The sequence below is a fragment of the Porites lutea genome, chromosome 4 (genome assembly GCF_958299795.1).
Source record: "Porites lutea chromosome 4, jaPorLute2.1, whole genome shotgun sequence".
Classification (NCBI taxonomy): Eukaryota; Metazoa; Cnidaria; class Anthozoa; order Scleractinia; family Poritidae; genus Porites; species Porites lutea.
Window position 1 is genome coordinate 3,285,492 of NC_133204.1, and position 17,760 is coordinate 3,303,251.

The 17,760-nt window shown below is 38.7% G+C and overlaps 1 protein-coding gene across 2 annotated transcripts in view; it reads right to left on the reverse strand.

The window, feature by feature from the left end:
• Positions 1-77: 77 nt before the first annotated feature.
• Positions 78-17,760, reverse strand: part of LOC140935274 (uncharacterized) — a 27,681-nt gene continuing 9,998 nt past the window's right edge. For both annotated transcript variants that reach the window (XM_073384822.1, XM_073384823.1), the window contains 3 exons: positions 15,244-15,264; positions 3,947-4,582; positions 78-1,273 (listed from right to left, as the gene is read on the reverse strand). In XM_073384822.1, coding sequence (XP_073240923.1) covers positions 347-1,273; positions 3,947-4,582; positions 15,244-15,264 — 1,584 coding nt within the window. In that variant the 3' untranslated portion in view covers positions 78-346. The remainder of the gene's footprint in view (positions 1,274-3,946; positions 4,583-15,243; positions 15,265-17,760) is intronic.

The following is a 17,760-nucleotide window of genomic DNA, read 5'->3' on the forward strand; positions in this document are numbered from 1 at the left end:
TGTCGAATGAAACACTCCGTTAATGGCAAGCCTAAATTAAACTCATGGATTCATGGTTTCAATGTCACTAAAACCTACATGTAAATTTATAACGAGGTATAGCTGTTTATACATGAATTGCACAGAAACTAACCCAATGAGGTCAGTAATTTATTCTTCTGTAGTTTCAAAGAAACTTAAAAATAAAAACTTATACTGGAACACAAAGTGAAATCAAGTGTAAATGTTCGTTCTGAAAAAAATCCATGATCGAGTCATAGTTCTTTCCTTGACTGTAGTATTTAACTTGGGACGTAAATAATATCGTTATTGTAATCAGTTGTTTTAAAATGTTAGCGTCGTTCAGCTAGGTTAGGATTTTATGAGCCAGTCTACACCAGCCCGGAAATCCATCTTTCTCTCCAAAACCGCTAATCCAGCGTAAAATCCGAGGGGACACATGATATACAGCGCGAGGAACTGCCATGGCCCGCTGGGACAACTTGTGTGATAACACATCAAAGTAGCAGGAGGTGTGCACATCGTTGATCAGAATAGTGCCACTGCGGGTCACTGGGGCGTAAACACCTTTCTCATACACGGTGCTGATGTCTTGGACTGTCGCAGTCCTCATGAGGCCATTCTGTTTCACGTACACTGTGTCTCCAATTTGGACATCCCTGGCGGGAATGGCTTGTGAGAGGCAGTTCTTTTCCACAAAAAAAAGATGGTCTTCGGTTATCTTCAAGTTGTTGTTTTTTGTTGTGGTGATGCTAAGGAATTCTTGCAGTTTCTCTTGTTCACGGTGAATAAAAGTGATGACCGGTTCTAGGCAAATGCTCCCTTTCACAGCGACCTGAACTTTTTCGCCAGTCTTCAAAGAATGCATCTCTCTTCGCAAGCCGTACCTGTCTGTAAATGTGGATGACCCTGGGAAACACCCGCCTTGGTCTTGAACTCTCTTTGTTGCTTCCCCACCAGATTTTTGAGACTCTTTTTCTGCTTGTTCTTCTCTTTTTCGTTTTTCTATCTCTTTCCTCTCCGTGTTTTTGGCATCAATTTTGTCATTAACCTCCTTGAGTAACTTGTCATACTTAACTTTCTCCTCCTCACTAAGGTTTCCTTCCTTTAGAAGATCTTTAATTTGTCTCCTCTCTTGTTCCAGCTTTTCAGTCTCCACGGTAAATCCGCTCGAGTCCAAAGCTTTCTTGATGTGCTCATCAAGAACTTCCTTGGAAGCGTTAGTCAAACTGTTGATAAAAGGGGCTTTTTGAACATTCATATTGTCGATAGTCTGAAAGAAAACAGAAAAGAAATTTTATTTCGTTATTTCCACAGCTCTTAGTAACTGTAAGATAAAAGTGACATTAAAAGGAAACAACTGATTTAAGGGAAAAAAAGAACAACTTTGGCTAGATTTAGAGCTACGCATTATAGGGTTAAGCGAGCCAAGAATCAACCGCAGCATTATTGTATTTCTCTTTTGTCAAAGTTTGAGTCATTGATGTATTGAGAGCTGTAGTTTCGAACGGAATAGACATTGAGAGTGTAACACCTAACGCACTTTGAGAGAAAATAAAAGCATCTAGGGGAATTGAAAGATGCAGTCCTTATCGTAAACCAGCGCCGGGAAATATTGCCGAACAGTTAAAATGAAAAATCTTAGCATCGGAAATGGCTTATTAACTTTTGTGTACTTTTGAAAACAACTTTTTTAGTTTTTGAAAATTCATTAAGCGAATACAGCTTTCAACTCAAGTCAATGAGATTGTTCAGCAGGATCTTCATTTTTAAGGAAATGATCTCAGCTAATTCATTTTAATCAGCAAAGGATTCATAGGATTCGCAAAACCATAACGGTCCCAAATTGCACTACAACATTGAAGCTGCTGTCTCACAGTCTTTGAAACCAAGGGATGTGATAAAAACTGGTTTTCTTGTTTTTCTTTGAATTTAAGCTGAGCCTGGTAGACAGCACGAAGAAAATTTGCAGAAAACGTCTTGGAAACCCATAAAAAATTCTTAATTTCGGCCGCCATCTTTCTTAACTTGTTTCCAGTACTCTTTGACCGTTTTATTATTATTTTTTTACCTATGCATGTTTCATTTAGATGTGTCACGGCCAAAAACAGTAATACCCTTATCCCTACCCGGACGGTGTGGTGGTTTTAAAAACAGACAAGAGATGTCACGATTTCAGGTGGTACCGTTCGCAATTTCTGCAAACTTTAGTTTAATCTTTCCGTGAAAGTCGTGAAAGTCTACGCACATGAAAATCCATACAAAAATGGCGAGGTTTTGGTTGTTTTTTAGCGGGAAAAAACCAGTGAAATCCGACAAGCTGGTATTATTAATCGACGGTAAGTTCTTGAATTTGATAATTCTCGTTATTTATATTTCGGTGGTACCCATTGAGAATTGGTTACAAGTAACTCACAATCACAGACAAAAAAACTCTCAAAGACGCGCACTGCAGTCCTATTATTGCGGCTCTAGCCTGTTAAGATCTGTTGAATTGCCGGATGTGATCGGGCATTCTAAGCGACGGTTTCAGGTTACGGGGGAGTAAGCTCGCTTTGGTGGTACCGTATTTATTCAAATAAGCGCCCAACCTCGAATTAGCGCCCACCTCGAATAAGCGCCCATCTTAAAGGCAGAAAAAGTTAATAAGCGCCCAGCTTCGAATAAGCGCCCACCCCCTCCTCCTCACAATCATACTCAAATAAGCGTTCACACCCCACCCACTTGAGTGAATAAATTCTAACAAGAGACTTCCCCAAGGACGGAGTTTTCTTCAGAGTATTTTACAGAAGCCTTACTTTGTTACTTCTTCGCGTTTTGTCACTGGCTTTTTGTTGTTTTGTTGCAAAATAGACATACTTCACTTGCTGAAAATGGTGAAAATTTAATAAGCGCCCAGCCTCGAATAAGCGCCCACCTCGAATGAGCGCCCACTCTCAAGGTCCAAAAATTTAATAAGCGCCCAGGGCGGTTAATCGAATAAATACGGTAATTGAGTTGATAGGATGACTCCAGCCTAATTCGGAGGACAGATCAACTCCTATATATTTCTGCATACCAGACATCTCTCTTGGAGTGTCTTGTAAACGGTATGTAGTTCTTGTAGGTTGTCCCTTATGGGGCGAGTAAACGGCTGATAACCCTTGGATTTATAAAATTCCATCTGTCATTTGCTCTCCCGTTTGTTAGACGTGATAGATTTTTCTGTCCTTAAGAAAGTCATCTGGAGAATTGATGATCCTAGACAGTGTCGTCTGCAAAAAGTCTGATATTAATAAAAGAGTCTCAAAATCTACCAGGCATCTATCGACTCTCACCATCTACCACCTGACTAGCGCACCGGCAAGCATAACTCCCGATATTCAAGAAAGGTGATCGTCAAAGTCCAGCTAATTACCGGTCTGTGTACATTTATTCCGGAATAAATGTACACAGACCGGTAATTAACCCGGGTTAAGCGTTATTATTTACCATCTAATTACCCCCTTTGAGGAACAATTTTGTGCAGCGAATTAAGGGGCAATGTCCCACGAACAGTTCTTAAGTACACACAGGGGAATTACATTAAGCTTGCTTGCTTGATTGTCTAGAGCGCTCCCCCCGGTATTGCCATCCTTAAGCTTTCAAGTTTTCACAACTGCATAACGGTTGCGCCTTTAACTGCGATGATCGTCTCTATACATTTATTATGATTGTTGTTATCCTGTTATGAGAGATTTTTATATTTTTTTGTGTGTGTCCTTTTTTTATTTTTCCGAATCTCTCTTAAAGTCATTTCGTAATTTAGCTTTTTGTATAACCGTACTGATAATTCTGTTATCATTCCTAAACGGCTAGCAATGCTATCCCGAGTTGAAATAGCCATTCAGTAACAATCAGGCTGCCCTAATTTGGAACATATCACTTAGATTTATAAAAAAACTCGCAAATATAGAATGCTATTTACCTCAATAAGATGAGTCAATTGCTCTTTATAGCCCACAGGATCTTTGTCTTCCCTCAGCCTGTTGTCAAACATTACCACTCGACCACTAATGTCTTCGATATAGTCTTGCACCCATTGTGGCAATGTGGAAATCCACCGCCAAATGCATTCTTCTGCGCTTATCTTGGCTTCTTCTGCCTCAAACCTCGCCTGGTCACCATATGTAAGAATAAGAATCATGTACTGTTTAGATCTATTGCCGAGAAAGTTGATCAGGAGCTGTAATGCTTGTCCATCTTCGTCTGTGAATCGAGAACCATACTTCACAACCAGCATGATAGCATCAAATCCAGTCGGAGCCAGTGCAAAAATTCTGTACACTTCTTTCAAAATCTGTTTTTGGACGTGTCTTGTTTCGCTTTTAAGAGGCACAGTTTTTAGCCTTTTAACTGAGGAGGTATCTAGAACGCCTGGGGTGTCTATCACGGAAATATGACGCTCAAGGGTTCTGGTTCCATAGGCACATTCCTGTGTTACAGAAGAAGCATCCGACGTAGACCGAAAGCAATCTTTCCCAATGATTCTGTTTCCTGTCGCGCTTTTTCCATTGCCGGTCTTCCCGAGGAGAACAAGAGTGAGTTCTTTTCCACTTGGAAGCTGTAGTAGAAAAGGCAGTATATTAGTTATAATGACAAGTCATCTGGCCCGAGGGGGATTAGACCAATATCTTGGTAGAGGTTTGAAACCCTGACATTTTTTAGGCAAAAAAATCCTAAATACATACCCCTCTTAGGACAACACCCTCAATTTATTATTCTGTTTAGGACAAAGGAAAAAATGCACGCCGTCTTATTTTAAAGTCATTTATTGGCAATTGAAATTCACAAATTTCACGTTATAGTCATTGCTTTTGTATACTTAGAGCACAAACAAGTTTCATCAAACAAATCAACCCAATCGTGCAGGCAATACCCTGTTTACAATTAGGCAGACTCGCACGAAATTATATGCCCTGTTTAGCGGACTGAGAGGACAAGAACCATACCCTGTCCAGCGGCACATCCCCGTATAGGCCAAATAAAGGAGTACCTTCCCGAGTCATCTGGCTAAGGCCAAGCAAGAGATTGGGACATAATTTTCAAATGAATAAGAGCCTTTTACACGGGTAATTTTATCATGCGTTTCGCAACAGATAACTTAAGGTGGCTGAACACAATTTTGGCAGTTTGTGAATATCTGTCATTTGCCAAATCATGGCAAGAGAAAGGTTGCAGCTCACAAGCTGAAACTTGACAAGTGAAAAATATACTGATGAAAGATTGTGATTGACAGGTAAAATTTGACGTTTTCGTAGTTTCCATGGCAACATGTACGATTGAATACAACCTTAAAATTTCACTTTTGCTCAGTTTACATAAAATTCGCTCATTAGATTTTTCTATAAACTTGCACACAGCTTATTATAATTAATCATTTCCATTTGAAAGTTATTTGACCAAATTTTAACAGACGGGTTTTTAGATAATCAATAATGTGATTCTAGCCGATCTTTTGAAAACCGGCCTAACGAAATTTGCAGTCATTTCAGTGAATTGAAAAAGCGTCAAAAAGCACGTTTCTTAAGCCCAAGAAGCTTCAAAATCATAGTAACGAGGAAAAAGTAAAGGAGAAAAAGAAAGAGAGTGGAGAAGGAAAGGGGGAGAAGAAAAAAAAAGCAATGGTTGCACTCTTAGTATTTATAGCGGAGCTCTTGCTCGCGAAGTGCGCGCAGCGGAGCACCATTGGTAAGAAAATTTGGTAAACTGTGCATTCAAGAAATTTTGGTTCTGAGAAAATCGTCCGTGCGGAGTACGTCCGTACGTACGTCGACCCTTTCATGTAAGTCAGGGGTGAAATTTTGCATTTCAAGCCTGCCCCCCGCGTATCGGTTTTAAATCGCATAGCTATGCCAGGACTTTTTAGAGATAAAAAACAACAACAACGAAGCCGATTCTTTCTTTCGACCTAATTTCAAAGTCTTCATTTGCGTGGATAACGGAAAAAGAGCTAGAGCCAGAGATAAAAAAAAAAAAGGAGACCAATTTCGTTTGAAGAATAACATGAAAATTTTATAGCAGCTGTGAGAAAATGAGAAATGCTAGCGGCCACCAAGGTTAAAATGAGCAGCAGCGAAAAAAAAGTGAACAGGACCACAGAACTCATCTGCCAAAGCAGAATCAAGCCAATAGAATGGAAACGTTACATCGATGACGTTTTCCCCCTATGCCAAAAGCAAGCAAGACATCAATTTGTTCATTGAACAAGCTAACCAGTTCCACCCTTCACTCTAATTTACAGCTGAAATTTCAGAGAACGAAATTACTTTCCTTGACACAATAATATACAAAGGGGATAGATTTCAAACTGACTCTATCCTCGACATCAAGACCCACTACAAGCCGACAGAAACCTTCCAATACACGCATTTCACCTCCTGCCACCCTCCGGGTGTAAAACAAGGTTTTATCAAAGGCGAAGCGACGAGACTCCTAAGAACAAACTCTTCACAAACTGCTTTTGAAGAGTGCCTCTCAAACTTCAGACTGCGCCTCAAAGCGCACGGATATCCTAATTACTTCATCGAGAGGTCCCTAACAGGAGTCCGCTTCGAGGACAGAAAGTTGGCTCTCCAACAAAGAAAAAAGACTCAAACGAAAATTTTGCCTTTTGTTACGACATATCACCCCGCAGTACGTGGCCTAAAAGAAATTTTAATGAATAACTGGGTTGTAATACAAAACCAGCCGTTTAATACTGAAAAGCATCTGTATACTAAACCTCCGATTAGATCATATAAGAGAGGCAAATCCCTAAAAGACACGCTCTGCCTGTCACAATCTTTTGTTTTCAAAGTTGTTTTTTTTTTGCTAATTAGACCTATTGTTTTTTTTTTCGCTGTTTTCGTTGCGGTCGCCGTTTGGTTAGCATTACACGATTTTATATTTTGTTTCAGTTAACTATAGATATTAACGAGAGCTTCGCTTTTAGCCCTGGCTATATATATGTATATTAATAGCTACTTTGGAGATAGTTTTTGGCCGAAAAAAACTGTTCGACGCAAAAGGGCATTTGGCGATAACGTTATCAAAAATCCGGCTAGAATTGTACTGTAATTACTTAATGTGTCACAAAATTCGTCTGTTCAACTTCCATTTTTACGCCAAAAGTGACAAAATATCAAAGATGCAACTTTATAATTCAAATCCACCAATTCACTATCAAGATCGATAAAATTAACATCAATTTGCTTTTTGAATGTGTCAAGATTGTAGAATTTAATTTCAATTCCCACTTGTTTCATGTCATGTATCAAGAGACACGTTTTCTAAATCAAGATGCATGTTTTTTAAATCAAGAAGGGAGACGACAATTTTTGATCAGTTTTGTTTCCGAGGGGGACTGAAACCGAAAAATCTGCCATGCTTCATGGACTGCTCCATGTAGAATCCCACCCGTTCTTGCCCATTCCCGCCCTCCCGCGTTAGACATGGCGGAGGAAGGAATCGAAGAACTTGTGAGAAGAATCATTCGAGCAGCACAAGGAGTTTATAACACATCTCAAACACATCTGAAACATGTCAACACCTGACGAAGAACTGAGGCAGCGATTTAAGAACGAGATATATAGGCTCGATCAGAAAGAAAGCAGAACAGGCTCTCGTGGAAGCGCTGGTGAAATATCACCACAGGCGCGCAGAACGATTAACAAACAAGCGTCGTAAACTCGAACAGTATAAATCTCGCAGGAATACTGTAAGGAATAATATAGGAATACTAAGCAGGCGTCTCACCAGAAAACGCAATCACCGGCTAGAAAGAAAACTATCAACAAAGATGACAATGTAAATTGAAGACCAAGATTAGCGAAGTCGATGTATTGTTAGAACAAATAAGATCACAAGTGTGTGCGAATAAACAAAGTGAATCTGACTCTTGTCTCTTATCAGACTCCTTAGAAGTAAGGGGAAAAGGGAAAGCAAACCGCACAGATAACAAAGCGGCCAAAAACCGCAAAAGAAAAGAGCGGGAAAAATCAAAGACAAAAAGCGCTTTTTTAACGCCATTGAGTCACGCAAACTGTATATCAAAAACCTGTCAAATGAACAACTGACAGATAAGCAAATTACTCTACTATTGCGTGGTCTAAAGTTTATCCCTACACCCGTGACAAAAGAAAATCTTATCAGGCGCTAGCTTCACGCGGATTTCAATCAGTTTGCGAGACGAATGCGACTACAATATATTTTTCACGGGGAACAGGGAAAACGAACCTCATCGTTTCCACGTGAAGTCGGACTGGGAACCACAGGCCAGCTATCCGATGGCTCTGGAGACCTTGCTAAAGGAGGTAAAATTAGAGCTCGCAAGTATTGAATTTGACAAGCCAAAAGATAATATATCTACGGGAGAGCGCCAAGCTCTCAAAGAGTTATCGTGCAACAAAAGCATTATTCTTAAGAAATCTGATAAAGGTAAACACCACCGTATTGATAAGCAGACAGGACAAACTAAACGAAGGTCAGGTTCTGCTTGATGATTTAAATAACTACCGACCTCTAGACAAACCACCAATGGCTGAAACTACAACCAAAAAAGCTCAACAACGTATTAAAACACTGCTCTCAGAAGGCCACATTGATAAAACGACGGCTAAATGGCTCTCCCTTACGCCCGATCCTCCGCGAATCCCCGTGTTTTACACACTTACTAAAATCCACAAACTGACACCTGTTGGAGGACCTATTATATCAGGGTGTTCCGGACCTACAGAATGGATCTCAGCATAAGTTGACCACCTTATTCAGCCAATAGCACAACTACAAGCTTCGTATCTTAAAGATACGACAGACTTTATTAACTTCATCGAGGGGATTAAACTGCCTAAAAGTGCGATACATGTTTCAATGGACGTCACAATACAAAAAAAAAAAAAAACCACAACGAGAGGGTATTACCACTGTATGCCTTGCATACGAAGAATTTCACCAAGGAAACCCTCCAGTCCCTACCAGGTTTTTAAGCGAAATGCTTAGTCTGATACTACTAGAAAACTCGTTCCAATTTAACTTGAAAGATTATCTTCAAACCCATGGAACAGCCATGGGCACGAAAATGGCCGTAGCCTTTGCTAACATCTTCATGGCCAAGATAGAAAAAGAAATACTCAGACTCAGAGTCATGACGTCATATCAGAATGGGACACAAGCAGAAACGAAATAGAAGAATTCCTTCTACAGGCAAACAACTTCCATTCTACAATCAAATTCTATCACGGCTGAAATATCAGAAACAGAGACTACATTCTTGGACACGAAAGGTACAAAGGTGTCAGATTCAACAACGATTTTATCTTGACGTGCGAACACATTTCAAGCCTACAGAAACATTCCAATGCACGAATTTGTATTCGTGTCACCCACCAGGCGTCACAAAAGGCTTCATCAAAGGAAAAGCAAGGAGTTTTTCAACACGCCTCAAGAATAGAGATTACCCAGCTACAACTGTAGAAAAACATCTCTCAGAGGTCAATTTCGCACACAGAAAGAAAGCATTAGAACAGAGAAACAAAAATGCAAGTAAGAAAATACTACCATTTGTAACGCAATACCACCCTGCGTTGCCCAACCTCAAGAACATACTCATGGGGAAATAGCACCTTATACAGAACCAACCATATGTCAGAAACATCTTTAAGGAACCTCCCCTCATTTCATATCGCAAAGGAAAATCCCTAAAAGACACTCAAGTAAGAGCTAAACTATAAAGGTTTTAAGACCAATCTATTTGCGAACTGCAGGACCCTGCAGGAGTCGTGCAGGCCCCTCAACACTTTTAATTATTTAAACCTTGAATTCCAACCTGTGTGCTCGGTTTCAGTCCCTCTCGGAAACAAAACTGATCAAAAATTGTCGTCTCCCTTCTTGATTTAAAAAACATGCATCTTGATTTAGAAAACATGTCTCTTGATTTATGATACATGACATGAAACACGTGGGAATTGAAATTGAATTAAATTCTACAATGTTGACACATACAACAAGCAAATTGATATGGCGCGCCGTTTGTTTCAAAATTATTTGTAAACGTATTGTTTGATGTGGTTGTGACATATCCAATAAAATGTTCCTGTGATAGCATCAATCAGCCATTGTTATTTTTCACCTTGATATCATTTTACGGTTCGTGATGAAACATTTTCTACCTTGATATCTTTTTGCTGCCCTGATGCAACATTTTCTACCTTGATATCTTTTTACTGCCGTGTTGCAACATTTTCTACCTTGATATAATTTTACTGCCGTGATGCGACATTTTCTACCTTGATATCATTTGACTGTCGTGATGCGACATTTTCTAAAGTCGATATCTTTTTACTGCCGTGATGTGACATTTTCTACCTTGATATCATTTTACTGCCGTGATGCGACATTTTCTAAAGTCGATATCTTTTTACTGCCGTGATGCGACATTTTCTACCTTGATATCATTTTACTGCCGTGATCCAACATTTTCTACCTTGATATCATTTTACTGCCGTGATGGAACATTTTCTACCTTGATATCATTTTACTGCCGTGATGCAACATTTTCTACCTTGATATCATTTTACTGCCGCGATGTAACATTTTCTACCTTGATATCATTTTACTGCCGTGATGCGACATTTTCCACCTTGATATCATTTTACTGCCCTGATGCGACATTTTCTACCTTGATATCATTTTACTGCCGTGATGGAACATTTTCTACCTTGATATCATGTTACTGCCATGATGTGACATTTTCTACCTTGATATCATTTTACTGCCGTGATGCAACATTTTCTACCTTGATATCTTTTTACTACCCTAATGCAACATTTTCTACCTTGATATCATTTCACTGCCGTGATGTGATATTCTCTACTTTGAAATCATTTTACTGCCGAGATGGAACATTTTCTACCTTGATATCATTCCGAGCGTAGCGACTTTATAATCTTGTCGCACTTTATAATCTTTGTAATCTTGGCGCGCGCAGTCTGCTAACCGCGCGTGGTCTTAGCCAGCTGCGAAATTCGAGGCTTCATAAATAAACAAATAAATAAATAGATCCTTGGTATCGTGATGTACGAGACCTTTTCGGCTTGGCTGAGCATTTTTATATTGTTTTTATTGACCGTGATCAGAACTAGTTTGTCTTTATTGTCAGGAGGTGACTAAAGACTGTTCACGGCTACCTTGTATTTGTTGTTTAGAGATTCCCCCCCCCCCCCCCTTGGACCCTTGAAAGTTAATAAACGCCCCCGGCGTTTATTGGATCATTTACGGTAAATTCCTAGATTAAAGATTGCACATTTCCGGATTAAATCAGAAGCACTCACGTTGCTTACAGCTGCTCACTAGTGTAAAAAGTATAATAACAAAAATGACCACCACGTATAAACTAATTTACTTCAACTTAGAAAATGTTACATAACAAATTACAAAAATGTTCCATAACGGTAGTAAAATCATATCATTGCCGCAGAATGTCGCAGGAGGTTGAGAACCGGTGCTGTAATTCTCGAGACTGTGTCTCACTTAGCGCACGTTTTCGCAAGCTATGCCTGGACCCCGATTATTTACAATTAAGTATAAAGTGTTCAGGGGATATCAGAAACGATCGTCAAGATAATAGCAGCAGAGCCTTCCGAAAGGCTGCCTATATCAAGGTAGAAATGTTGCATTAGGGCAGTAAAAATATATCAAAGTGGAAAATGTTGCATCACGGCAGTAAAAATATATCAAGGTAGAAAATGTTGCATCACGGCAGTAAAAATATATCAAGGCAGAAAATGTTCCATCACAATAGTGAAATGATATCAAGGTAGAAAATGTTCTATCGCGGTAGTAGAATGATAAAAACCTGTAGAAAATTTTCCATCACGGCAGTAAAAAGATTTCGAGGTAGAAAATGTTCCATCACGGCAGTAAAATGATATCAAGGTAGAAAATGTCGCATCACGACAGTCAAATGATATCAAGGTAGAAAATGTCGCATCACGGCAGTAAAATGATATCAAGGTAGAAAATGTTGCATCACGGAAGAAAAAAAAATATCAAGGTAGGAAATGTTTGATCACGGCAGTAAAAAGATATCAAGGTGGAAAATGTCGCATCACGGCAGTAAAATTATATCAAGGTAGAAAATATCGCATCACGGCAGTAAAATGATGTCAAGGTATAGAATGTCACATCACGGCAGTAAAAAGATATCGAGGTAGAAAATGTCGCATCACGGCAGTAAAAAGATATCGAGGTAGAAAATGTTGCATCACGGCAGTAAAATGATATCAAGGTAGAAAATGTTGCATCACGGCAGTAAAATGATATCAAGGTAGAAAATGTTACATCACGGCAGTAAAAAGATATCGAGGTAGAAAATGTTGCATCACGCCAGTAAAATGATATCAAGGTAGAAAATGTCGCATCACGACAGGAAAATGATATCAAGGTAGAAAATGTCGCATCACGGCAGTAAAAAGATATCAAGGTAGAAAATGTTACATCACGGTAGTAAAAAGATATCGACTTTAGAAAATGTCGCATCACGGCAGTAAAATGATAACAAGGTAGAAAATGTTGCATCACGGCAGTAAAATGATAACAAGGTAGAAAATGTTGCATCACGGCAGTAAAATGATAACAAGGTAGAAAATGTTGCATCACGGCAGTAAAATGATATCAAGGTAGAAAATGTCACATCACGGCAGTAAAATGATAACAAGGTAGAAAATGTTGCATCACGCCAGTAAAATGATAACAAGGTAGAAAATGTTGCATCACGGCAGTAAAATGATATCAAGGTAAAAAATGTCGCATCACGGCAGTAAAAAGATATCGAGGTAGAAAATGTTGCATCACGGCAGTAAAATGATAACAAGGTAGAAAATGTTGCATCACGGCAGTAAAATGATAACAAGGTAGAAAATGTTGCATCACGGCAGTAAAAAGATATCGAGGTAGAAAATGTTGCATCACGGCAGTAAAATGATAACAAGGTAGAAAATGTTGCATCACGGCAGTAAAATGATAACAAGGTAGAAAATGTTGCATCACGCCAGTAAAATGATATCAAGGTAGAAAATGTTACATCACGGTAGTAAAATGATATCAAAGTAGAAAATGTTACATCACGGTAGTAAAATGATATCAAGGTAGAAAATGTTACATCACGGTAGTAAAATGATATCAAGGTAGAAAATGTTACATCACGGTAGTAAAATGATTTCAAGGTAGAAAATGTTACATCACGGTAGTAAAATGATATGAAGGTGAAAAATAACAATGGTTGCTTGATTCTATCACAGGACCTTTTTATTGGATATGTCACAACCACATTAAACAATACGTAAATAAATAATTTTGAAACAAACGGCGCGCCATAAATTGATGTTCATTTTGTCGATCTTGATAGTAATTTGGTGGTTTTGAATCATATAGTTGCATCTTTGATATTTTGTCACTTTTGGCGTAGTATAGTTCTCATTATTTAAAATACGATAAAAACAAACATTATGATGAGCAGATGGAATCATGATGTCATTTTATTTCGAGGCATTTCCATTTCTTATCAGCAGTGTGCAGGCGGTGGTTCCCTGGTCGATTAGGAGATCGAACGTGTTTAGACCTGTTTAGTTCTGTATAAAAGACTTGTTATATGTTTTGCGGGCCGTTCCAGATATTGCCATCAGCCTGTACTGACATCCCTTTGACGCGTTGTTGAAGATTTTTCCCACCACCTCGCCAGTCTCCGACCTACAACCTACCACTGTCTACATCTTCTTATCGTTTTATCTTCTTTAGTTTGTCGTAAGTATTTGCTAATTTGTGGCGGATATTTTGTCCCCACCTTTCCTGAAGAGCGCCACCTTGCGGAGCTCTCGATCGTTTTCGTAAATTTGGTTTGGGAAGACTCGTAACAATAGGAACAATTCTGCCAAATATAACAAAATTTTAATGAGCAGATTTTGAGAAATCGTCTTCTGTGTACCATTGCTTTTTCGCCGCAATGTTTGTTTGTCTAATTTAAAACACGCGCCGTCACGCGAGTTACCGCTGAAGGCCCAAAAAATTGTGTTCAGCCACCTTAAGTAGTTTAAGAACTGGGTCAATGCCCTGTATGGCTTACTGCCTATAGAGAGCTAGGACGGAACTGATTCAAAATTAGGTAGACAGAAAGATCTCATCATCCATTTAGAAGAATACCTATTGTTTCAGTTAGTCATGTGACGTGTCACATGACGATTTCTTCCACAAATCTGTACGCAGTTGGCGACAGCAATAAAATATTTAACATTTTTAGCTTCTTTAGGTGTCTTTTTGAAAGTTTCTTGAAGTTTGGAATGACTATTCGTTGCGCTTTAATACGAAAGAAAAAAAATATGTGAACAAAATTTCGTCTTCAATTATTAAAAGCTACTTACAAACTTCGAGTACATTTATTCCAAACGTAGAAAGAACTTTATCAGAAAAGATTGTTCAAGTTATCAGGCAGTTTTCACGTGGTCATAATCATTCGCTAAGGCACCTGAAAACATCAAGATTTCCACTCGGGGAAAATTTCTAGTTTTCCTGTACTCCGTATCCTGTATATTACTTATCAATCATAGTTTCCTTACCCCTTGAGTGTATCCTGGTCAGAGTAAACGGCTTCTGAACTGGTGGTATAGTTTTCGTGTGAGATAATTAACGTATTATTCGTTCTCGTTGAAAGGAATGTTGTGACTATTTGACTTTGGATGGTCACAAAATCTCACGGTTCACTTAACAAACAATGTAAAAATGTTGGAACTGTTTAACTGGGCTTTATTTCCTTGGTTTATGTTTACACTTTGAGCCCATCTGAGCCCGAACACTGGTACCTAGGTACCAGCATAAAATGGTATTGGGTATTTGCTATATTACACCCTGCGGAGGGCTATTTTGTTACGTGGGCTTAACAGAGTAATTTACGGGTATGGCGGAACAAAGCAGCTGACTGCTGCCCACTTTTGTGCCAAACTGGTTAAGGTCTGTTATAACCTTGTTTGAATTTGTTCATTTTAGTATCGCTCTTTTGCAAAGAACGGAATGTGCAATCAAAAGTACCAAGATGTAGTAACACACATTTTCTATTCTATTCTATTCTGTTTGTGTCATTCTCAGCTTTGGCACATGCTATGAATGGGCGAAATATGACTTTTTATGAAGAATCCGAGCATCAGCACAGATAGTCGATTTCTAAAAGAATGTACTTGAACAGCTCTTATAACCCACCTTTATGTCAGTTGTTTGAGGCTGCAAAAAAATTAAACAAAAATGTAAAATCATCATGACTACTACACTGTTAAACCCTACATTAGAACGACCTTTAGTGGTAAAAATATCACAGCGTTATTACGACCACTTGTTTCCTTTCCCGAACAAAAGTCCAGTAATTTTGTTATTCTACAATTAACCTCGTAAATACGGCCACCACGTTATCACGATCAAAGATCATCTTTTGGAGATCCCGGCCGTTATCTTCTCCTGTTGAGACCAATTAGCAAGCGAGAAAAGCAATTGATCGGACCAGCAGTCAGAAGTTTGAAAGTTTTTTTAAGGCAGCAGACAATGAGGGCAAAAAAAAAAAAGAAATAGGAATCACAAGGAAAGAAGTGTTATCTATTATGTTATTTAGTAATAGAGACCTTAAGATCTGAGGACTGTGGCTGAATTAAACTCGTCGTGAATTCGCGTTCTTTCCATTTTCATCGTGATTATTCCAATTCGGCTTACTTTTTTGAAGCTTGAAGTTTGAAGTTTATTAAACTTCATAAGTTACAAATTAAAGTAAATTAAATTAAAACATATATGTACGCACAAACATCCTCTGCTCGCAAATCCCGTAAAATTCCGAAAATAAGGCCCCGGGCTTATACTTTTCAAAGGCCCTTTTTGAGGGGCTTATTTTTGGAGGGGCCTGTATTCAGAGGGGCTTATGTACGGAGGGAAATTTGCGTTTCAAAATCGATTGGGCTAGCTTGTAATGGAAAGGAAATTTACTATTTTTGCTTTGTTTTACTTTGTATTCGAGGGCAAACTCCAAGTAGAAGCCCCACAGGGGGCTTATATTCGGAGGGGCGGTTTAACGGAGGTTTTTTTGCGTTACGATTTTGAGGGGCTTATTCATGGAGGGGCTTATTTTCGGAATTTTACGGTAGCTTGCCTAATCGAGGCGGGGAGAGGAAAACATGATTCAAAGTAATTTATAACTAGGAAAGAAGAAAAGAGAGAGGAAAGGAAAGGAAGATAGATCTATTTATATGACACGAGAAGATGGGCTGAAATTATTACAATACAACGTTAAGCTGAAAATATACAAACTTACTTTACATTTCTTGTCATCTTGCTTAGTTTATTAATTAAACTAGGTGAGTCGACAGCATAAGTATCCTCCAATTCTAAAAACGAGCTGATGCTAAGAAGCTTTAAATTTGTGTTTAGGAAGTACTCGGATACTTTGAGGATTCCTGTTCCAAATTCTTGCACCAAATTTAGAACATGAATATAAACTTTTTCCTTTCTAAAGGAATGAAGGAATTTTTACCGTGGTCAAAAAGTTTTATAACGTACGTCGTAGTCAGTTCCTTTCTGATATGGTCGGAAAATTACAAATTTGATTTCATTGCGTTAAGAAATGATTTGTTTGCCGTTAACCAATTACATACACTAGCCACTGGCAGGTTCTTTATTGACCGTTACTTTTAACGAGCGCAAATTCTTATCAGCATACACTTGGTTCGTAATATCGGCAAAAGGGAAGAAATTCAATTAATTGGACGAATTTGAAATATCCTTGATGCATAAAAACAACTACAGAGGACCTTACGCAAAACCTTGTGGGACAGTTATATTTTATTAACAATATCATGAAGGGCATGCTGTGTAGAACAGAGTGCTCCCTAAAGCCATGACATTGAAATTTAGAGAGTATGACATGTTTATCAATAATTAACAATTATTGGACGAGGTTGAGCAAAATATGGTGATTTGTCTGTGGCGAGCAGATCAATTATTTGCCGAAGCCGAAGGCCGAGGCAAATAATTGATCTGCGAGACACTGACAAATCACCATATTTTGCGATAACCGAGTCCAATAATTGTTTTATCATTCGATCATCGAGTTTGCTTTTTTAATGAATATCCCTGGGAAGCGAATCGAAGCGATCTGCCATTTTCACGCAAGAGCGATCGCAAGAAGGAGAAAAGCAAGGTTTCCTTTACGCATGAGCAGAATATTATTTGCAGCCAAACAATGTTGGACGGCATTGCACATGAGCAGACCATTATCTCAAGGCAGTTATTTGCAGGTCAGGTGGTGGGCTCTCGGCCAGTGAAAAGAAAGAAAAATTTGCTTTGAATGATAAAAGATTTTAGTCGCTTATGGCATAAGTTTCTAAAAAATGCGTCGATTAAAGAGAGACAAAAGTGAATCGACCTGTAATTATTTGGGCCAGATTCGTCTTCATTTTTAAATACCGTTATTATTTGTATGTTGACCTTTGTCAAAAGAAGCCGAACTCTTCTGGAGTTGAGCTCCTAATTTGAGCCATATCCAAGCTCAGAAAGAGAAAGAAAATTTCGTCGTCACTTGTTTACGTCCTCCATATGTAGCGTAGCTATTTGTAATAAATTCCATCGCACTTTCCGACGCCAGATCTTAAGGTCTCTAATTTAACATTGAAAGAAAGATAATAAACTATTCCTACTACAGAATGTAGCATCTTCCCAATTCAACATTTTCACATAGGC